Source organism: Embiotoca jacksoni, unplaced genomic scaffold (genome assembly GCF_022577435.1).
Source record: "Embiotoca jacksoni isolate LCO1_2020_lvr unplaced genomic scaffold, fEmbJac1.0.p SCAF_7, whole genome shotgun sequence".
Taxonomy (NCBI): Eukaryota; Metazoa; Chordata; class Actinopteri; family Embiotocidae; genus Embiotoca; species Embiotoca jacksoni.
Genome location: NW_027185425.1, coordinates 16,032,259 through 16,055,737, shown reverse-complemented (window position 1 = coordinate 16,055,737; position 23,479 = coordinate 16,032,259). Strand labels below are relative to the sequence as shown.

Genomic DNA, 23,479 nt, shown 5'->3' with positions numbered 1-23,479 from the left:
CAGGCTTGGCATTACTAAGTGTGGTAGGGAAAACCAAAGCAAGGAAACGCTGTCATATCACTGACAAAACAGAAGGTGGCAGCAGTGCATCATTTCATTGTTTTGTTGAAGAGGAAAAAGAGTAAATACCTGACAACAATCTGTTACTACTACCAAGCTACAGTATTTAGTATGCCAGAAAAAGATGTAGTATATCCCAATACATAGTATTACCAGGATGTCCTACTACATTCGGTCCTATTTTGTAGTCTTAGAGGTGCATTACTGACACCAACTGAATTAGAGTTTGGAATAGCAGATTATGCTTGAAAAATAATTCAAGTCTAAATCTGTTTCTTTCAAAAACATTATAATGCTGCTTTCGTGAAGAGACCCTACAGGCTGGGTGACATAGACAAATATTTTTGACAGCTAAAACAGTCTGGTAAATTAAGAAAATGACATCACTGTACTGTAATCCAGCCTTTAAAACCAGAAAAAGACAACAATTATGCAACATCACAATGTTATCTTTTCCAAAATGTAAGACAGTATGTTGTCTCATATCACCATATGATACAGATATATCACCCAGCCCTGGTTATGTACCCAATTAAAGAACGTACATTTAAGAAAAAGAAAACAGGGGCCTTATTTATAACTGTTGCGTATGCACAAAACAGGGCCTGAAAAAGGTGTACGTCACTCCCCATGCAAAAATCTGGATTTATAAAAACAAACTTGACGATAAATAGCGTGCACCTGTAAGCAAACTCTGACCCATTCGTACGCACATTTTGGAGATGGAGAAAATTGGCGCCCATGACGGTGAGGTGGAGAATTGAAGCCAGATTGTAGAAACTAAATGTGACAGACAACTTGATACGTACTACGAAGCCTCTCGCACATTTAATTTCACTTAATATCACATCTTATTTGTTGGATATGGCTCCATTTTATCATTAACATTCTAGCAGGGTCATTTTTGCTCGTGACCCAAATCTAAATCTCACATTTAATTCTGCTCATTATATTATACACATTTACATTGGAAACTGGTTATCATCCTTTGTAAAAATCCAACATATCATCAAACAGCATCAGATTAAAGAACTGCAGGACAGAAGGTCAGTTTAAAAAAAAAAAAAGATCATATTGTGCACATTCAGTTTAATGCAGTTGTTGTGTGTAAAAGTTCTTCCACTGCGCTCTCAGGCACACAGAGCGCAGCGTCATAGAGACATCGGGGTGAAACTTCTGTCACTGCAGGCAACATGTTGCCACTCATGCATTTTCTTTTGTTTTTGATCCCACAGCTGTGCCCACCGAACAAATATGTGCTTCATATTCTCCACCTCGTCCACAAACAGCTCGAGTTCTGTCTCGGAAGAATTCAATTTCAACGTAGATTGTGATTTATAAAGGGAACATTGCGTGCAGGTGTGCCTGCGCATGGTTTTATAAATCTGAATATTTTTTTGCGCGGGCCATTTTCTGCTTTTGTGAGCACACACTTTTAGTCCCACGCAATGTTCTATAAATGAAGCCCCTGGTCTGCTCAGTATCCACATTATCACCAACATTATTGTTTATAAAAAGACCATCCCAGAGGCAGAATCTCTCAGCAGTGAAAATGTTAAATGGCAAAGAATTTGTGGATTTCATCATCTACGGTTCATAACACAATTAAAAGATTCAGAGAATCTGGAGAAATCTCTGTACACAAGGGACGGGGCTGAAAGCAAATATTGGATCGCTGTTGTCTTGCACTGCATTGAAAACAGATACAAATTCAGAATGGAAATTACAGCATGGGCTCAGGAACCCTTTACAAAACCATTGTCTGTGAACATAGTTTGTTGATGCATCCTCAAATGCTGGTTCACATATTTATCTTTAACCATATATAAACATGTGCCAGAAACCTGCCTTTGATCCAAATTTTAGTAGAGCATATATTTTCAAAAAAAACCAATACAATTTCTCAGTTTCAACATTTGATATGTTGCCTTTGGTCTATTTTCAATTTCCAAAAACACAATATTTTTCTCAGGATTGCAGTGGAGGTACATGAACAAGTTTGGTTGAAATTAAAGAATACTTCAGGACCTGTTTACATTCTCCACACAAAAACAACATCATGTTATAGTGCATATTCCATCACAGGCAAACTCTGTGTTTATCATCAACATGTATAAAACAACAAGTAAAGTATACAGAAAAAATAAATAAATAAAATTTAGGGAAAGAGCAAAAAAGACATTGACAACCCTAAAACCCTAAGATGCAAAGCACAGACACAGACACATAGTAACTACAGCATCATAAGAGAGAGGAAAAGAACCAAGGAGTCGCCAGATGTTTGTCTCATTTCAACTCTTAACTCAGGGTCAGTATTCAGTAGCTTGAAACAAATTAGTTCATACAAAGTGTCTGATTAAAGGTTCAAAAGAAAATGAGCTGTGATTGGATTGGATTTTAAAACAAATTAATTAGCACACCAGGACACCCCAGTTAGAGACTTAGATGTAAGTGATATCCCGCACAATCTCCCTTTCTCAAATGAAAAGTGGTTGCCATATTTGCTCAGTGATAATGTCATTGTTAGCTACAGATTTGTCTCTCTGAGTCTTTCATCCAGCATGGTAAAAATGATACATTGGTATTCAAGTGGTTTCCACAAATCTCCCTCGTACACACAAGGATTGATCGAATGATCCACAAGAATATTTTAAAATCACCTACTCAGCAGCTTACTTATCGCCCCGCCACCTGGTAGATGTCAGAACGTGAGCACGAGACAGAAAGACGGAGAGAGTGAGAGAGAGAGAGAGAGGGCCCCAGTCGTCAGATAAAGAAGTACGGAATGGACAGCGCTGAATGGATTTTCAACACTATATTATGAAGACATATCGCCTCTTTTCCATTCACGCCCCACATGCACTGACACACTGCTCCCTCCGCTCACTATCCTCCCCACGGCGTTATCTCTCACCCTTTATTGCTCTCACACAAAGCGTTCGGCACAGAGCCTTGCAGATGTTCTCTCCCACAGGCGTCCAGACCACGTTCTCACATTTTAACAAACTGGCCTTATTATCATATCTGGTGTAATTGAATTATTGAGCAGTTAAATCAACGATATTTGAGCAATCAAATATGCAAAATCAAAACTAAACTGCTTTTGAAGTTTCATAATAGAGTTTTTACTCCGGAAACATGCTGCTTGATGTTATTACTCTGTTTGTGTGGTTCGTTTTATTTTTTGTCTGAGAGGACTGAATGTGGAAAGGTGTTTCTTTTTTTTTCTTCTTGTTGTAATATCCACTTGGCTCCACTGGAAACACTGCTTGCTTTAAGGTTTGCTCATCAGACCAATCAGCAAGCAGTGGGCGTGGCTAAGTGAGATGACGTTGAAGTCATAGACTGTATAAAAGCTTCTGGGTCTGAAATATGAGGCCAATGCAGAAGTGCTTTAAACTGCAGTATCATCAAGGGCCTCTAGGGTTTGGCTCTAAAAAGCCTCCAGCTCCATAGACTCCCATTCAACTTCTATCATTAAATTCTGAGTCAACTTTTTTTTCCACGATTCATTTTGGTTTCAATTGTCAAAGTCACTCCTTCTTATTAGTTTTCTGGTGGTCCATCTGAAAATAATTCCATCATTAATTAAATATTAAGTCTCAAAAAATTGTATTTCTGGGGGTGTGTCTGTTTGAATGACAGGCCTGTGGTGCAGTTAGGTTGCAGGGCTTATTGTCTACGGTTTCCCAATCAGATTGAGTCAGATCCACAGCTCGCTCCTCCCCAGATCGTCCAAATATGTCACTTCTGATGAGATGGAGATGAATGAAATGCCGAACGTGAGGCTTCAGAGCAGCAGATCACAAACCAATGGGTGACATCACGGTTGATTTCTGCTTGGTTGATGTCATTTATATAAAACATGTTTAATGTAGTCGCAACTGTGGTAGAATTTCGGCACATATGGCACATATTGTAAGTCGCTTTGGATAAAAGCGTCAGCTAAATGAAATGTAATGTAATGGTCATTGCTGATGAGTTAAAGGCCGCTCCAATTGTTTCATAATTAACCCAAGGTATACGCCCACCAGGATGCAACGACTGGAAACGCTTCCACATGGAGCGGGGCCAGACCCATATATTCACACAGTGAATGTGTGTCTGGTTACTGGGCTCATTTCCACCTACAGAGATCTGAGCTCTGCTTGATGTTTTATAATGGATAGACTGCCAGGAGCGTGATGCAGGACAGGACAGACATTTGACTGTGAAACCTCTCCGCTGGATAGAATACAGTCTTCCTGCAAATTAAAAGGATTCCCATCAACAATAAAAAAAAAAAAAAAGCATTCAGCATACAAAGAGCTCTCCAAAGAAAGGTCTTTTAACTGTCATCAAAACGGCCTCTGCAGAACAAATACAATAGCCACATTTATCTTCTTCCCAGACACAACTAAAAAACAATTTGAATAAAACTTCACTTTTTTTTAGCATGTTGTTGTTGCGCTGTTGCAGCATTCTTAATTTTTCTGTTGAAAATGCAGTGCTGTCTCTCAGTATTGCTGACTCAGCCTGGATGGATAATAGCCACTAATGAGGTTGACAGTAGAGGTCTTCCTGTTTGGTAATTTAGATGTTTTTTTTTCTTTCATTTACAGCATTTTGACTTTGGATGGAACACAGAGATTGTAGTGTTTATTATGTCTACATTAGAAAGTGATGATGAGTGGGAGACCATGGCAGAAATGACCGTTCCCTCTGCACATCAATTTAAAACCCTTCAGTTATATGCCTTTCCTTGCTCTTATGATTCCATTACAGAGGCAGTCTTTACTCCCTGGCATTGACTAATGGATAGCCTTTGCTTCTCTGTAAAGTGTAGGCTGCCGTATGATGTGCTTCAGCAGGCCTAGAAATGAGAGAGGTAAAGAACTCATAAAAGAGAGCCTGTAAAGACCAGACTGGATGAGCCGCAGCTACAGCCCTGTCGACTGGATCTGAGAATGCTGGCTCCATAGCACAAATTGGTCCTGTGTGTATGTGTTGTTTGATTGCAGTGGTGAGCTGCTACCCAGCGAGCAGCGTCTTTTGATTCATCTGTGCGCTACCACACCTGCTGAAGGCTGTGAATTCTCATCCATGAGTGAGGCTCCATCCAGAGCCCATGGCTACACTGAGAGAGCATGAATCTATAAACACTGTTTGTTCATGGCTGCTAAGAAACTGTAATCATGGGAAAGTATCTCTTTTTGTTGTGCAACAGTTAACTTGACCTCCCACGCCCTTTCTTAATATTGGAAAGATTCAACCTGACAGCATTGCATGCCTCGTTACTTCTGCTTTATTTGTACAACATTGCCCCCTAAAGTTTTTTCCTGGTGTGTCTCCCCTCAGGGGCCCATGTCAGAGGACAAGGCTGCATCACAACATAGTGAAGTAATTTACCACCGCTTGCTCCCAGCAAATTGACCATGGATGCACCTCACCTGTATTACTCTGTCACATTCAATTTGTGGAAAACACTGGGGAACTGTGGCTGTTCGCACAACCCTTTACAACCAGAGGGAGAAATGCAGATCCAAGACAAATAGAGGTGTCTGAACCGGGCCAGAGGGTATGCAAATGAGGTGGTCTAACACCTACTTTGTCTGGTAGACTTTTCAGCTTGGTCTGTACTAAAACAGCACATGTGAAGGGCGACCGCGGTACGGACCAAAGGTTTAAAATTTGGTCGGACCAAAAGAGGTGGTCTCAATCTGGACCAAACTAAACCATTGTTCGGTTTGTTTGCATTGTAAAAAAAGACTTCCTGGATGGTTCAGACTTTTGGACCAATTACAAGAAATGTAGGCAGTCTATCAAAACCAATTAAAAAATAAGGAGGAAAATGACGTAGTTTGGTCCGACGAGGAAATAAAGATTCAGTTTAGGGAATTCTCTGAGAAGAAAATACGTGCAGGTCATAATGCCATAATAATAACAATAAGGATAATATAGTGGCAGCAAAAGGAGACCGCAACATGTAATCACGTGTCCTCTTGTTCTGGCATAACAATCACTGTGGTACTTTCATAATGAGTGAAAGAACAAATGATTCATCTTCACCACTTTGACCCAATATATCAATACGAGAGTAAAACAAATAAATCCAGTCTGGTGTTAGTATTAGTTTGTTCATCTACAGTAGGAGCTGGATCGTATCCTGTCCTGAAGGGAGGTGGAGGGTGAAGGTGAGCCGGCTGGTCGGTGGGCCTGCAGCGCCCCCTGGCGGCCGGAAGTCGGCGGTATATTTCGACGCTTCCGTCTCCGGCAGACATATTGCTTACAGGAGCAAATTGTGGAAAGCCAGAAGTGGCGAAGGAGTTCCCATTTGATTTCCATCTTCACGACTTGACACAGCCAGACCACCGCACAGGACACAATGGGTAAGCTTGTTTGTCACACCGAGGGAGCAGCCACGTGTTCAGGCGGTGTAACGTGAATCTGCGTCGTCGGGAGGAGGACGAAGCCCTCACTGGTGTGGAGCTCGTTAGCTCGCTCGGTTAGCTCAGAGGCTAGTTGATGTCGCTGTAAAGGAGGGCGACGTGAGTTGGGTGTTTTTTTTTTTTTTTTTTTTTTCCGCCTGTTCATGTGCAGTGAATTAAACCGTCACCGAGTGACGTGATCTCGGGCCGGTGTTTCATCTGTTCTTTGATTTTAACATCCGCTGCGTTGATCTGAATTTTTTTTAACCGGTGACGTTTTGTGAGCCAATTCGAGGAAGCTCGGCTAACAGCTAGCTGCGTTAGCGCCGCTGTTACCTGAGGAAGGAAAACACACACGTGTAGCTCGAGTCTCCACCCGGTACCGGTCGTGTTCATACAGATATATAGGTCGATATTATCTCTCGTTAGCCGCTGTGGTTCAGCCCGGTGGTCAAACCCGCTTCGTTACACGACGACGGTGATATAAATACAACGAACCGATGACTTATTATTATTATTATTATTATTGTTATTATGAACAGGTTGGCAACGAAGTAGAAATCGGTGATCTAACACGTCGCTTTAGTGAAGATGTAAAAAAAAAAAATAAAGGAGCATTAATTGACCGGCTTGTGACGTCAGAGTGAGACTGTCACTCATCTGACTGTGTGTACACGTGACACCGGTCCCATGTTTTTTTTTCCAGATCTTTCCCGCACAGGATTGAAGCTCGTTATTGTTCACAACATCTGTACATTTGTACTGTACAGAAAAGTGACGTCATCTTCTGAACCCACCTGACTCTTCCAGCTGTTCTAGTATTTGACATTTTATCCACTCTGACGGATGGTTATTAATCAAATATCTCGTACTGTACATGTTTTGTGGAATATTTTGTGTCCCTATTTCGCAGCCCAACTTTTACTCGACTCAACCAGTGAAAAGTGTCAGGTCACCTAAATTCATCCCGCAAGGAAAGTCACTTTACAAGCATGTATATAGTTTTAGATGGATTGGCAGAGATGTTGATGTCTCTGCTGTTGAGATCTCTGCTACCACATCTCAGCAAAGAGTTTCCACTCCACACCTATTGTTACAGTTGTTTTAGAAGTCGCTGCAGCAGCTAACCTCAAAACATCAGCAAATAAAACAGACTCCTCAAGATTGGCTTAATGATACTAGATGTAAGTGGGACCATTCCCCCCCCCCCTTAATTGAGTCAACAAACTCAAACAGCTCCCACCGCTCTGGTTTTGTCTTCTCCAGAGCTGCGTTGCTGTCGATAAGATCTCCTCTGAAATGCCACCGCAGACGTTACTCTCAGCAGAGCTATTTCTGTGCTATCCTGCCCAAACAGCCGACCGGCAGTGCAGTTCAGGAACAGCAGCTGATCTAACTAACAAAGTGGAGAACCGAGAGCATCCAGCTGCAACCTGTGCTCTTGGTGCTGTCCATCCCTGAAGCTTTACCATCTGCACACACGACATGTGTGCATAAGCTTTTCCGAAGAGCTGCTTGTGCTAATGCCCTCAAACCATAACATGACCTCAATTTAGGACACTAGTTCTGATATTTAACCTCGGTGCCCCCCCCTCCCCCCTTCCCCCCATGCTGTGAAGTTGGAGGGTTTTTGGCACAGACAGTTGGCACCATTTTGCGATGGTGGCAGGTTTCAGCGTTGTCCCCCACCTCTCTTTTGCTGCCCCGTAGCCCCCCGGGTGACTCAGGGATCTGCCCGGTGCCCCGTTCTGGTGGCATGACTGCACAAATGCTGAGAACGGGTAGTTTGTCCTGTGTGGGCACCAATTTATGCTAACTCTGCGATTCAACTCTACTGAATAAATACGTTTGTTCAGGCTGCCAGCTGACTGGTTGATGAATAGCTTAGCTTTGTGTGTGTGTGTGTGTGTGTGTGTGTGTGTGTGTGTGTGTGTTTCCATGTGTGTGTATTTTTAGGGTGTGTTGTCCAGTTTTTATTAGCTTGTTTATTCAGGGCCTTTTTATATACAGGCCTGTGTGTGCTGTTTCATCATCATGACCTATTATTAGTGTTGCCAGGGGAATCGAATGCTCACTTATACTTCCCAACACATATCTTACTCGTTGAGTCGACTTCAGATGAGCCAAATGCAGGCATTTGTTTCCTGTTCGTGTCTTAATCATAATGTGTATATATGTCTGTTGACCCCCATCAGAGCCGTCAGCCAGTCCGGCCAAGGATAACTACCGGATGAACCGCTACAAGAACAAAGCACTGAATCCAGAAGAGATGAGGCGCCGGAGAGAAGAGGAGGGCATCCAACTCAGGAAACAAAAACGAGAACAGCAGGTATTGTAGCAAACCTTTTCTTGGTCACCCTGTTTCAGATTATATCACTATGTCGTCTGTGTATAATAGAAATATTATCTGTGACTGAGGGCTCTCACTGCTTTGTAATCGCAGCTTTTCAAGAGGAGGAATGTGGATATTCTCAATGAAGAGGAGGCCATGTTTGAGAGTCCACTGGTGGACTCGTATCTCAGCTCTCCAGTAACAGTGAGTGACTGTTTTCAAAATGATTGTCTGTCAACATAGACAATGAGGATCACACAGGAAGTTAATCTCATATTACATATTTGTTCTGTGATTTCCAGCATTGTTTTCCTGATTTATGGGTCGAGAATCAAATGTAAACTTGTACATGTGCTCCTGCAGGAAGGAGTTATCACCAGAGACATGGTTGAGATGCTTTTCTCAGAAGATCCAGAGCTTCAGCTCGCCACAACACAGAAGTTCAGAAAACTACTTTCCAAAGGTACATATGGGGTATTGTGTGCTCAGAGGGACTCTTTATTAACAGTGGTAATGACACGGTGGTCCCCACAGACCCAAGAAAAAAAAAAAGCCTTCATGAAGTTTTACCTTTTTTAAAAAACATTTTTTTATTTAGAGCCCAACCCCCCAATCGATGAAGTTATCGACACGCCTGGAGTCGTGGAGAGATTTGTGGAGTTCTTGAAGAAGAGCATCAACTGCACACTACAGGTCAGTCCATGAAAACACGGATCATTAGGACGTCTCCACCAGGAGCTACTAAAAGTGCAGCTAAACAAACCTTTTCAGGCAAAATCAGACGCATTCAGTCATTCACAACACACTGTGTTAGATTCTGTTGATGCAAGCCGGCATATGCTTTTTGATAGCAAACGAGTCAAAGCAGTGTTTCCCCGAGGCAAACAGCCCGGCTGGATGCCCCCCCTCCCTGCTCTGCAGCGCTGTGTGTCTTTGTGACGAAGCACAGCGCCGACCGTCATGACACACAGACACACAGCAGAGCAAACAAACAAAGACATTAGCACGAATTTAGGTGACAGAAAAACGGTTGAGCGACTCTTACATCGAGCTAAAATGAAACGGGTGCACAGAATAGTAGTTACTGGACGTAACTCCAGTCCTATGAGATGTTTTGTTTTGTTTCTTCCAGAGGGGGGAGGTGGTCCCGTTAGCGGGGCGGCCCTCCCTCCCAATACACTGAAAGGGGAAACACTACAAAGAAATGCAATTACAGATACATGTAAAATGCCTGAATGCCTTACTAATGTAAAATGGATTGCAACTCAAATGGTCCTAATTACCTCACGTGTCAGAAAGGTTTCTTAACTTTCCTCTCATTTATTCTAAATGTCTAAAAGCTCCACGGTGAAAAGGTCTTTAAATGCGACTTGTTTCTGTTACATTTTGTGCCGCTGCAGTTTGAAGCCGCTTGGGCTCTGACTAACATCGCATCAGGAACATCCATGCAGACGAAGACGGTGATTGAAGCTGGAGCGGTGCCCATCTTCATCGAACTACTGAACTCGGACTTTGAGGATGTCCAAGAACAAGTAACGCACACTTTCTCGGTCTCATTGGTGTAATAAAGTGTGTTCGTGTTGATTTAATTGTCTTGCGTCATCCCATTCTCTCATCAAACGCCCACTTCAAAATGTTTTGTATGTTAATCTTTCTTCAGGCTGTATGGGCCTTGGGTAACATTGCGGGGGACAGTGCCGTGTGCAGGGACTTCGTGCTGAACTGCAACATCCTTCCACCACTATTAATGTAAGTTCATTCAGTTCCTTTGGGGGACTCCTTATCCAGAGCCTCCAGCTGTTCTTCCTGTAACATTTTTCTGATATGATCTCATGTCCAGGGTTTTCATTTTCTTTGGCTTTCTTTCAGGCTTCTGACCAAATCCACTCGACTGACCATGACTAGGAATGCAGTGTGGGCTCTGTCTAATCTCTGTAGAGGAAAAAACCCTCCGCCTGCTTTTGAAAAGGTACCACTGGGCTTCCTCGAGTCAACGCAACAACACCCATTATTTGAGACCAGGCCCAAGTACTTTGATGTTTTGCTACAGATAAGTTTGGCTGTCAAAGCTCTTGTAATGGTTAAGACTGCACGGATTCACAATCGGGTTCAGGATAAAGCATTTGTTTGTTTATATTTATACAGAACCTGAGTCTCCACTTTATGTTTGATAGTTGTCATTGCTAAACCATCGAAAATATAAACGTGATTATTGTCAGAACAACCTTTGCACTGCATCAAATGTTGTAGTGCAGGAAGAGTATTGAAACATTTTTTATCTTAACTCGGTCACTTCCTGTAGAAGTCAGTCAATAACATTCACAGTAACATTAATCTACAGACAGATTAAAGAGGTTTAGAAGAGCAAACTTCCTGGTTGCCACGGCAGCAAATGTAATCCATTCTATAGTAGCTTAATAGAAATTCTTTCATGAATAGCCAATCAGTGTGAGGATCATGAAATCCTGGGGCCATATTCATAAGGATTTCTAGAACTAAGAGTTAATTGTGAAGTTTTCTAAAGAAACTTCCCCTTAAAGTTAAGAGTAGATCCTTATAAAGATAACATATCTTCACCTTTAAGAGAGCTCCTTAGCTGAAAAACTGTTAGGATCAGGGAGGAGGACTTTTAAGAGGCTTAAGAATTTCTTGAATATAGGAGAAAACTGCAGAAGTACAAGGAGAGAAGAGAAATGTTCTTCAAACGCTGAATGACCGCAAGTTAATGAAGCGTTACAAACTGTATCGTTAAGGGTTAATGTTTGTGGTCAAGCTCTTTAGAGACACGCTTATATCACCCCCTCAACCTAATCACAAAATAATGCCAGAAATGAAAGTAATCGCAGCATGTAGTAACCTGGCAGCAGTGAAAATGCAACAGTGGAGCAGTGCTGACTCGGGTCTATCGCCGCCTTCATCAGCAGAGTGATCACACACACAAAAACATCCACATTTTGGGATGCAGTGAAATGCATTTCCACTGTAGGTCACTTTCATTTCTTTAACATTATCACAAAGCGTGCATGTTGTTTTTTTTTATCAGCCAATCACATCTTTTAAAATAATGTGTCACGTAGCAACGGGGTCAACTACACCTCTTCACTGAGATAAGCATTCCCTTGCTCACAGTTGCACTGACATTTTTTTTTAAAATCACATCTAAGCCAAGATGCCTTTCTATAATTGTTTACTGTAAGTCAGGAGCTCTCTGAGAGAAATCTAAGAATGTTTGTGAATACGAGCCCAGGTCACCGGCCGTGTCATCCAACCAGTCAGGCTGCTTGAATTAACCAGTTCATGCCAACACTAGATACTTGTTTGTTCCAGGTCACAGCTGCAGTACGCGAGTGATTTTACAAAATTAATATACAGATTTTGTATAATTTAAAACCGCTGCAATATAATTTCTTAAAGTAACCCTTTTATTTTCTTAAACATTATGCATGTATGACATTTTGCTTGAATTTTCTTCTGAGTTTTACATTTTAGAACTACATGGAATTTGTGTTGAATCTTTCTTTGTCGACAATACTGGAGTGAAAATCTGAAACAGTGGATTCTGTGTTGATCCCTCTGTTTGCCTTTATAGCAATCACATGGTACATTCCTTTGACTCTGCATTATGTCTGTGCTGTCTAGGTGTCACCCTGTCTGCCGGTACTGTCCAGGCTTTTATTTAGCAGTGACCCAGACCTGCTGGCAGACGCCTGCTGGGCTCTGTCCTACCTCTCCGACGGCCCCAACGACAAGATCCAGGCTGTCATAGACTCTGGTGTCTGCAGGCGCCTCGTAGAACTCCTCATGTAAGTTCACGCTTTGCTCTGCGTTCTTTCTGTCACCATCGAGTTGACCTATAAAATCCGAATAAACCGTCCTCTCTGCAGGCACACTGACTATAAGGTGGCCTCCCCTGCCTTGAGAGCTGTAGGAAACATCGTCACCGGAGACGACATCCAAACACAGGTGAGTGTTTAACTAAAGTTTGTTTGATGTTGAACATAACTTGGCAAGAAGAAAAGTAAAAAGTTTTATTTTTGTCAACAACTTGTATAATCATATTCCCATTTTTACCAAATTTTTTTTTTATTGTTAGATCTGTGTTTTATAGACAATTCAACAAGATATAATTCATATAAAAAAAAAAAAAATTCTCTACAGCTTAAAATATTTATGCTTGGAAAAAAAAAAAGTGCAATTTAGAAAAAGATAATAAATAGAAATCCAAAAGGAAGGGAAGGTGAGGATCAGGGATATCGGGGATTAATATGGCAGTGACAGGGCTCCATCTTTTGATAAATATGTCTTTTTAGAGTCTGAGTATGTTACTTGTTCTATCTGTTAAATTTCCTATACCTTCTCAGTTTACATATTATATTTATGTATTACATATTTATGTTCATATTTATATTTTAATTTAATTGCTGCAAAACAAAAAAGCTTTAAGTTGCATGAAATGACTTCCTGCCACATGGAGAGTATAAGTATAGTTCATCTTTAAGAAACTGCAACTTCATTTACAGTCCTTAAGAGCAGCTTTATGTTGAGGAGGATATTTCACCCAGCATGACGACAGGAGTAATATAGCACAGAAGGCTTTTGGCTGCACAAATTATATTTGTCAATGGTATAAATTCATTGTTTGTGTTGTGGTGAACCTGTTCATAAACGGTTTAAATGGTTCTTACTCTGCTCTGCTGTGTTCAGGTGGTGTTGAACTGCTCTGCTCTGCCCTGTCTGCTGCACCTGCTCAGCAGTGCTAAAGAGTCCATTCGCAAAGAGGCATGCTGGACCATCTCAAACATCACAGCAGGAAACCGAGCACAAATACAGGTCAGATACACACGCACACGCACACGCACACACACACACACACACACACACACACACACACACACACACACACACACACACACACACACACAGCTTATAACTAAAATGGGGACCACCTGCAGAAAACCCTGTGTACCCATAAAAAGTCTGGACCCTGGCTTTGGAAGAATGTCCTCATTATGGTTTTGCTCTCATGCAGTCCACTTTGACGTGTTAAAAACAATATATTTATTTATTCCAATTTATGTACAAAACAACTTTTTCTTTCTGGTTAAATCTCGTTCCTTGTCCACTGTGGGATTATCACTGGCACTTCAGGTGTGTCTTTTTCTTGCTACTTGTTTCAAACAGATGGTAAAAAAATGAATTTTACTGACATTGATTTAATTAATGATACTTTTCATTAAATTTTCAGGCCTTTTGCCTTTTCTGGTATTGATTATACCATCGTCTTGATAGAAAGAGCACATTGTAGTCACTGCCTGTAATAAGCTCATTATTTATACATGTGGTTCCCCACTGTGACATTTCCGCCTACCCAGCTGGGGCAACAGGAACTTTGCTGCTCTATTGTTTTGAAATAATGATGTAAATGTCAAAATCAGTAGCATTAAAATAATTAGATTTCTGAGAAGAAAAACAATATTACTCATTGTTTCTATAATATCCACTTTACTAAAGATCAGAGTTGAAATGACAGCAGTGTGCAGTTTTTTTTAACTTTTAAATTATCACTGAAAATTCAGTCTCTAATTTGCAGAGTTTTAAAGCTTATAAAGAGTAACATGTAATCACTTCCATTGATAATGAGCATACTGCAGATATTTTAGTTATAATCTTCTCTTATTATTTTTTTTTTTAACTTTGCTCCAATTCTTTTAAAAAAGTGGCTTTATAAAACAGACGTTCTGTGACTGTAATGTAGAATAGATAAAAAGGCTACATCTTCTGTAAAAACAAGGGCAAAGCTCAATAAATAATATTCATTCAACAGAAAAACCCCGTCACTTCCAATTTTTGTGTTTTCTGGTCAGTCAGCGTGTCGTTTGTGTTGATGATGGTGGTTGAAGCACCGTGCTGACTGTAAGTGAGGACTTCTTTCTCTTAAAAAGGGGAGTTTTGTTTAGAAAGGCTGACTCGGTGCAGAGCTTCAATTGAGGACCTTTTTTGCCAAAAATATCACAAGAATTTTGCACATTTGCAAGATCCCGCAAATATTGAGAAGATTTCTTGATTTGCGTTAATACTTGTAATGGGGATTTCCTGGACGGACTAAACGTATTTTAACAGAACAACAATGCAGCACCGTCACAACCTGCTATAACTCACAATATAATAAGGTTTTTAATACAGGGACAAGCACATGTGCTGTATTTACAACTCTAATGTTTTCTGTCTCTTGAAATGATTGGATTCTATCAAACAATGTGATTCTACATCAGTACATTTTTGTTATTCTGTTTTATTCTTATATTTATAATAAAGACCACATAGCTCATGTTTGATTTGAGACTGAATTCTGAAATACACACAGAGAGGTTTATACGTCCCTTTGTTCATACATCACCGCCTCCAAGTGTCTGCGATGCAGTCGCTGAAGATACGAAGAGTTTCACTCATTCTTTTTTCTTTTTTTTCGAGTTAGATGTTGTGAAGTTAATGATGCCATCACTATGTTGAAGCTGCTTTATGACATTTGTCCTTGAACTCATCTCTTCTCCACAGACGGTAATCGATGCCAACATCTTCCCAGTGCTGATCGACATTCTACAGAAAGCTGAATTCAGGACCAGGAAAGAGGCGGCCTGGGCCATCACCAACGCCACCTCGGGAGGAACACCGGAGCAGATCAGGTCAGATTTAAAGTACATAAACTGCAGTGTTTGTCACCCATGCAGCGGATAACAACACTGATTCAGATGAGATTTCCTTTAGTTAATATTTCTTTAATTTCACTAGTGTATTGTTGAATAGCTTGAGACTATAAAAATTACTTTAAATTATCATTTTCCTGACCTGTATTTTTGCAGCATTTGTGCATGAATCAGCACAAATCTTTGGCTCACGGTAACAGACCAAAAGTGTTTTAATTGTGAGAAAATCAATAAACTTATATTCAGCTGAACGTTAGTCAACGAGAAGTCGACCAAGTTTCCATCAAGTCATTTAATCACAGAAAAAAGCCTCAAACTCGGCTGCTGCACCTTGTCAGGACGTTATAAATAACTTCCAGAAATATTTGTTACGGGCCTAACCTTCAACTTTAGCAACGGGAGCTTGTGGGTAACCTGGGGATGACGTATGTCCAATGGAAGCATCTCGTGGAAAATGAGCGCCTCTCTCGGTTGTGACTGTAACATTGGGGCACGTAGCCGCTGTGAAGTTCATACCGACAGCACTGATTAACTTTCTGTAATCGGACATAAAGTGTCCAGATAAGCCCAAGTTTTAGTATAACAGCTGTCCAAATGTTGTGCACCGTGTTCGCTGCCCCAGAAAAGGAAATAAGGTCGCGGGTCATGCAACATTACGATGGTGTTTCCACCTCTCCTCCTCAATGCAGAGTTTGTCAAAAGAGTGAAGGTGTGTTAAGATCCACCCGCTGGAAATGAAGATCCCCGTGGATAAACTGGATGACTACAAAAGTGAAAAATAATAATATGCAGTGTTTTGCACAACGTTGAAACTTTAAAGTTGAAAACTGAGGTGATAACAGGAAAGAACAGTGAAGGATTATGAATTTTAAAAAGTTAAAAGATTTAATTCTGTTTTGATACAAATGATCACCTAAGTCAGGGGTGTCAAACTCACTTTAGTTAAGGGGCCACATACTGCCCACTTTGATCTGAAGTGGGCCAGACCAGTAAAACCATAGCATAATAACGCATACATAACGACAACATTTCTCTATGTTTAAATCATTGAAGGTTTTTGGATGATAAACCCTATTTTAAAGGTCTTTCTACAATAAACTAGAAACATAAAGAGCAAAAACTCAGACATCAGCCCACTGTTTATCTACCTGGGCTCTCCTCTGCAGATTTAAGGGGTCACAAAGCAAGCAGCGAGCGCTGCTGCCTCCGGAGCAGACGTCGCATTTACGCTGTTTCTGAAGCAATTACTGGATCGATTTAAAAAAAAAAAAAAAAATTACAAAACGTTTGTACTCATAAACCTCCATATTCTCATAGAAATGCAATGTATGTCTTTCTGTAATTTTCACACTTGGCAAAGTCATCCGGCGGGCCGAGCTGGACCCCCTGGCGGGCCGGATCCGGCCCGCGGGCCGTATGTTTGACACCCCTGACCTAAGTGAAGATGTGAAGTAAAGTCAAATCTATGTGAAGAACGGTTTATTTCAGATTCAACTTTCAACTTTATTTATTTATATAGCGCCAAATCACAACATAGGTTATTTCATGGCACTTAACACGGATGCGGTTGTTACCTTGACGAATGCAGAGTCGTAACACCCTATCAGATTTTTTTTCTGATCAAACATCTGTCTGGTCCGTGTGTCTGTTTGCTTGCAGGTATCTGGTGAACCTGGGCTGTATCAAACCGCTGTGTGACCTGCTGACCGTGATGGACTCCAAGATCGTTCAGGTCGCTCTCAACGGGCTGGAAAACATCCTGAGGCTCGGCGAGCAGGAGGCCAAGCAGGAGAACACCGGCACCGGAGTTAATCCCTACTGCAGCCTCATCGAAGAAGCCTATGGTGCAGTACACGGACACACACACAGACACACACAGGCATGACAATCGCTGAATGTTTGAGCAATATGCAGTGTTTCTCACACCTAGACTTACTTGCCACATTTTCTATGACAGAGCGTCATGTCTAGGAGGTCAGAGAGTCTCATCAATTGAATACATAAAGAAATGCAAACAGAAAAAACATGCACATGTTGTTGTGATACAAAATGTGTTTGTTGAGTATACATTTTCTATTGTCCACATAAAAGAGGCTTATGCAGCGTGTTTGGGTGGAGCTCAGCTATGTGAATAAATGCTACTAAACATTACTAAAAGACATTCATTCATTTCATTTTGTCAAATTAGCTCTCAGAAAAAAAGGTTGGAGGCCCGTCATACAGGATTATTAAAAATGAAACTGCATAAATGCTGCGTGCTTCCGTTTGTCTTTTCAAAGAGCTGCATCATATGAGATTAAATTTTTTTATTAAAACACAACGAATAATTGCTCTTTATGTGATTTGTTATAAACCATGAAGCTCATAAGATTTTAGATGACTGATGACAAACATATATCATATGTGTTTAAGAAAAGTTGCATATTAGACACAAACAGGCAGAGCTGATTATTATTTGAAAAATTCTGATATCTGGAAGTACAACTATCAAAACTATTAAAAACAAACGTGCTTCAGTCCTATATAGTACCTACGAAAAGTTAGTATGGTTTTTTTTTCTTGTTAGAATAAAAGCGTAAAACTTGACAAACTGACGTCAATTGTATTTTCAGGTCTCGACAAGATCGAGTTCCTCCAGAGCCACGACAACCAGGAGATCTACCAGAAGGCCTTCGACTTGATCGAGCACTACTTCGGGGTTGAGGACGAGGACAACAGTCTGGCCCCTCAGGTGGACCAGGCCAACCAGCAGTTCCTGTTCCCCCAGCAGGAGGCCCCCATGGAGGGCTTCCAGCTATAAGTCCTCTACAATACACCACTTTACACTCTTCCAGACCTCCCCATCTCATGGAGGTGCCCCGCCATCCCCGAGTTATACCACCATGCCCTCTTCCCTGGTCCGCCACTACCCCCGCAACACGCACAACTGTCCCGCTCTCCAGCCTACAACCCCTCCCCTCCCCTCCAACCCCCAACTCCCAACTCCGGACTGACTTCCTGCAGGGCCGACTCTGTATTTCCTGGCCAATGGGAAGACGCCACATAAACTCCATTACACTTAGAGGAGGACGTGATCACCTCGTAGCCCAAAACTGTGAGTCTGCCCGGGCTTAAGACGCACACACAGACATCTTCCTGCCATGTGATTGCTCCCAGATTCGCTCGTTGGCGGTAACGGTGGTTTCCTCGGTTCATATGGTTCATACGTCTATATACAATTTCATTTCTTTTCCAATGGGACATTCCTATTTTCAGGATTACCCATGCAGAGTCTACAGACTTGGGGGGTGCCTGAGGTGAAATGTGCCCAGGTCTTGATGTCAGTCTGACCGAGTGCAATTCAAAAAAAAAAAAAATTACTTGTAACTTTATCCCTTTTTAGTTGAATATTGACTTATTATTTGCCCCAACCCTTATTTATCTGATTCTTTTTTAGTGCTTGTGATTAGTTTTTTCTTTTTCTTCATTGATAAGCAGCTGATTTGCGTACGAGAGGCGATCATTAGGTTTAAGTCACGTCTCAGCTTATCTGCTGATGGGCTAAAAAAAAAAAAAAGAATATATTCTCTGTAAGGGGTGTTCCCACCCAAAGTCAGAGGCTTTCTATTGACGCCCAAGCGCAGAAGTTTTTTTCCTCTAATGACTTTTTTTGGTTTCTTTTATTAAGTGGGAAACTCTCTGGGGGAGGAATGGGTGGGAAACTTTAGCAAACAGAATATATTGGATTCAGGGTTCAGGACTCTGAATGAGATATCGGTGAAGGGATTAGGGGTTTTCTTAGAGGCTACGTTCAAAGATCGAAAAAAAAACAAAAAAAATTATCCAGGTTTGGAGGAATAGTTAGAGATCCAATGTTCGTCGTGTGCTGTGTTATTAATAACAAAACATTTGAATTATGAAGTGATCTAACTATTAAACAAGGCCTAGTTGGGGGATTGAGGGGAGAGAAGAGCTGGCGGCACACCAGATTTAGTTTTAAAAGAACTCTTTGGATCGGGAGAGAAATTGGAAATTTCGTCTCTGATTTTGTGATGCCACTGAACTCCAGTGTAAACAGGTTGCTGCTGGGTAGCCGAGCCCCCGTGCTCCCCCCCAACCCCCCCTCCTCGTCGCCCCGGTTGTATGTGGTAGGGTTTTTTGCATGGTGTTCTATTACCCTGCCTACAGTCACTGAGTATCCCTGGCCAAACACACAGAGGAGGAAACACGGAGACGTTGGAAAACGGCTTTTTTGGGGTTGAAAGCAGGAAGTGGGTCGCGATGAATTGATTCGATGGTGTTAACAGTGGTAGTGTAGTGACGGTGGTCCTGTTTTGTATAGTGGTACAGTCGATATATAACCTTTGGCATTCTCTATCACTATATGTTTGAGGAATGGGTTGGACAACCGTTAAAGACTTTGCATGGCTCCGTTGTGATATGTTTAGGTATCGATGTAAATAGCCTTCTCTCCGCCTAGTGAGGAAAGTCTCCGCCGCTCCGTCGAATAACAACCAGAGTTTAGCTCGGGATACGTCTCCGATAAGTGACAAGGCTAACTGCAACAAAAATTCAAATCTATATTTGAAGTTTTGATGTATTTGCATTATATATATCTATATATATATATATAAATATATTTGCGCACACTTCATGCACACTTGCATACAACACCAGCAGACACTGTACACACACCTCACACAGATGAGTGGCTAGTAGCAAGTAAAATAGTTTCCATAATCTTTTGATTTAAAAAAAACAACTAAAAAAAGTCCTTCTTTGATTTTATTTTGAAGTTTAGTTTCTCCAAAGTATATATACATATATATAAAAAAGGCCTTTTGGCTGTTTATTGTTTCAAAACAGTTAATTTATTGTTAATTTATGAAAATGTTAACTGTTCCGTTTTAATTAACTTTTCTGTTTAACGGAGACAATGAGTTTCTTGAAGCATCTTATGGAAACTTTTTAGTTGTTTCTAGCCACGTGACTTCTGATGGTTTAAATCAGCCCTGTAGACCCTGACCTGAGATCAGCTCTACCACTGAGTGAGGCTGGTCTGAGGTCAGCGCGCAGGCTTTGGATGGAGCAGAACTGTGTGATGTTTGACTGACAAGCACTGTGTGAGGGAGAGGTTGATTGACTCTATGACTATGTCCCAATCAGAGTCTGGGAGCCCCTGTTCTGTGGATGACGGAGTTGCACAGCTGCTGTAGATTCTCCTCCACTCTTGGAAGGGGAGGAGTGTTCAGCTGGTTGCAATCTGCAACTTCACCACTAGATGCCACTAATTTCGACACACTTCTCCCTTAATTTAAGAAACTATCAACAGAGTGAAATTCTCTCAAGTTAAATATGCTTGGATCAGTGAGCTGAATATTGGTTTTACCTTTTTTTGACCAAAAAAAAATCAGTCTTTTTCAGCAGAGCCTCTGTTGGATGCACAGACCTTCTTCTGCTTTTTTTTTTTCTCCATTTGTTTCTATTTTTACTCGAGCCTTTGACTTCCTGTCAGCACACAACATCATGACGTAAGATGCTGATAGTACACGCAGAACTTTAAGCATTAATTGACAGAAGAATACCAGATGTTAGACTGTTGACGAGTTTGAGATGTTATCCACAGAACATGTGCGCTCCCTGCAGACATAAGAGGTCAAATCATGAATAATTGAGCATCAAGAACTTATCTCTACATGACAGATGTGGAGAGCAGCATTTATGACTGAAGTCTTCGATTTCGTGGCCAAATTCTGTGCTTGGCCGACAAATAATGCCAGAATTGCATTGTTTAGGAAAAAAAAAAAAAAATCAGTGCATCAACCAGGAAAAAAAAAAAACTATTTATATTTCTGAGAAGTGAAAATGCACTCCTGTTCACAAAAGTGCCAATCCGACCAACAAAGACTGGAGGTTCTTATGTCTTTGACTTAGAGATCTTTTCTTTACATCTTTTATTTACTTGAATGTGCACACATTTTGTGCAGAACATTGCTGCTCTCTTTTCCTTATCTTTAAAGTTACATTATTTGCCATTGTTTCTTTAGAAAAGTGGCATCCTTTACTGTGGGCACCTAAATAAGGAATTGAATTTAAAGAAGTCTGATTGTGTGGACGGGAAAGGACTCGAGTAACTGCATGAAAACTGGTCTTTCCAGCAACGTTAGTGTGATGGTCCCCTCTATTACAGCCCTCGCATGGGTTTCACTGTGCTTAGCTAAGCTGCAAATAGTCTGAATCAAAGATCTGATTTCATGCGTTGGATACAGTAGTACAGAGATAAATATTCAGCATTTTTCTGGAGGTCCCTTTTTGTGCAAAAACAAAGTCTGCGCTGATAGAAACCTCGTTAGATGTGGCACATGATGCAAAGTGTGGAAGCGACTATCACAGCAGACAATTGCAGGTACTAACCTTGTTGTCAAAGGTAGTTTACCAAAGTTTTGTCATCCCGAAGGCTGGTGGAAACGATTTACTTGATGTCTTTGTTTAGGGTTAGTTGATGTAATCGGCTTGTGTCGACCCAGTCGCCACAGCTTTAAGATTGCTTCAGGCCATTTAATCTTGCTTCTTTTCATTAGAAGCTGCAATAGACCAGTCCCTCTCTTCTACGTTTTTTTTTTTTTCTTCTTCTCTCTCAAATTCAAGTACTGTTTTAAAGGAGTCGGAAAATCTGCAAAAAATAACCCAGAAGACTTCAATAAATATTGTCCAAAAAAATCCGGCACCCCAGAGGCAAAGATCCACCGACAGAAAGTGCTCTCACAGGTGATGCTCCTTCCACTGGGTGCAGCCAGCAGAGCCAACTACTTGACGTTTTTCTAAGATAAAAAAAATCTGGGATTTAGAAACTGCAGTGATTTACATTAAAAAGTATTATAATTTAAACTATATGTATGTTCTGATACATTGACAGGGATTCAGATGCAATTCTAATCACTTCTGAGAAGTGGAGAAAAAAAGCCTCATTAGAACACGTCACAGGAAAATAAAAATAAACTAGGAGGTGAGGATACAAGCCTTTTTCTGCTTTTCTTGATCTTTTTCCTGATCAGGATATTCTGGGCTATATTTTTGGATAATTGTGTTTAGAGTAAAAGTTTGTCCTCGTCAGGCTGCGTGATCAGGAACCTTATTATCTATAGGGGATCGAACAGACATCACTAAATATCTCAAAATCTGACTTGTCTTCCGTCCTAGAAGCTGTTCGTGTCTTTATCAAAATCTAAAGCCACGCTTGGCTTAGTTGAGTAATGTCTACGCTACAAATGTTTACAATGCTACATGTTTGTAAAAATACTTTTCATATGCCATCACTGACCAGCTCCGGTATACTCTCTGCTCTGGTCCTCTCATTTCTTTTACATGTATTTATTTTCTCTATTCTTGTTTAGGATTTTTCATTTGCTCAAGAGTTACCCATCTTAAACTGTGACTTGACTTGACTTTACCGACGGTATGAATGAGTGACGAGAAACTAATACACTTCAACTGAACATGACACACAAACATGAACATGAAAATAGGAAAAAAAAAAAAAATGCATACAGGAAATAGCAACAATATTAAAAATATAAAGAAAATATATTGAATTTAAAATTGTTCAGTGGAAATACTGTACAAAACAAATAAAGTTATGTTGCAACCCTTTAATGGATGTGTTTCTTCTTTGATGGCAGGCATGCTGTGTTTGTCAGCTGTGCAGGAAGTATGCATCTTTACCTAGTGGAGGTGAAAATACTTCTGCACCTACATGTAAATTAAAAAATATATATATATATATATATATGTACAAAGTTATTTTAGGGTAATGTGTTTCTTAATTTAAGTCCCAAACAGACACAATATAGAGAAAATATATGTACTATTTGAGTATTGTTGTTGATTGTGTTGCCATCATTTTGTGGGGGAACAGTTTCCACTTTACATAAAATTGTACATTTGGTCGTTGATTCATGACCTAACATTGTTTATCAATTCACGAAAGTATTCTGCAA

General features: G+C 40.7%; 1 protein-coding gene across 1 annotated transcript; it reads left to right on the top strand.

Annotated features, from left to right (window-relative positions):
- The first annotated feature begins 6,316 nt into the window (after positions 1 to 6,316).
- On the top strand, positions 6,317 to 23,135 carry kpna6 (karyopherin alpha 6 (importin alpha 7)). Its single transcript, XM_069175986.1, has 14 exons — positions 6,317 to 6,428; positions 8,663 to 8,796; positions 8,911 to 9,003; positions 9,163 to 9,262; positions 9,398 to 9,492; positions 10,200 to 10,331; positions 10,460 to 10,548; positions 10,669 to 10,768; positions 12,439 to 12,602; positions 12,684 to 12,762; positions 13,504 to 13,629; positions 15,355 to 15,482; positions 17,163 to 17,347; positions 18,116 to 23,135. The coding sequence occupies exons 1-14, from the start codon at positions 6,425 to 6,427 to the stop codon at positions 18,301 to 18,303; spliced, it is 1,617 nt and encodes a 538-aa protein (XP_069032087.1). The 5' UTR covers positions 6,317 to 6,424; the 3' UTR covers positions 18,304 to 23,135.
- Positions 23,136 to 23,479: the final 344 nt, after the last annotated feature.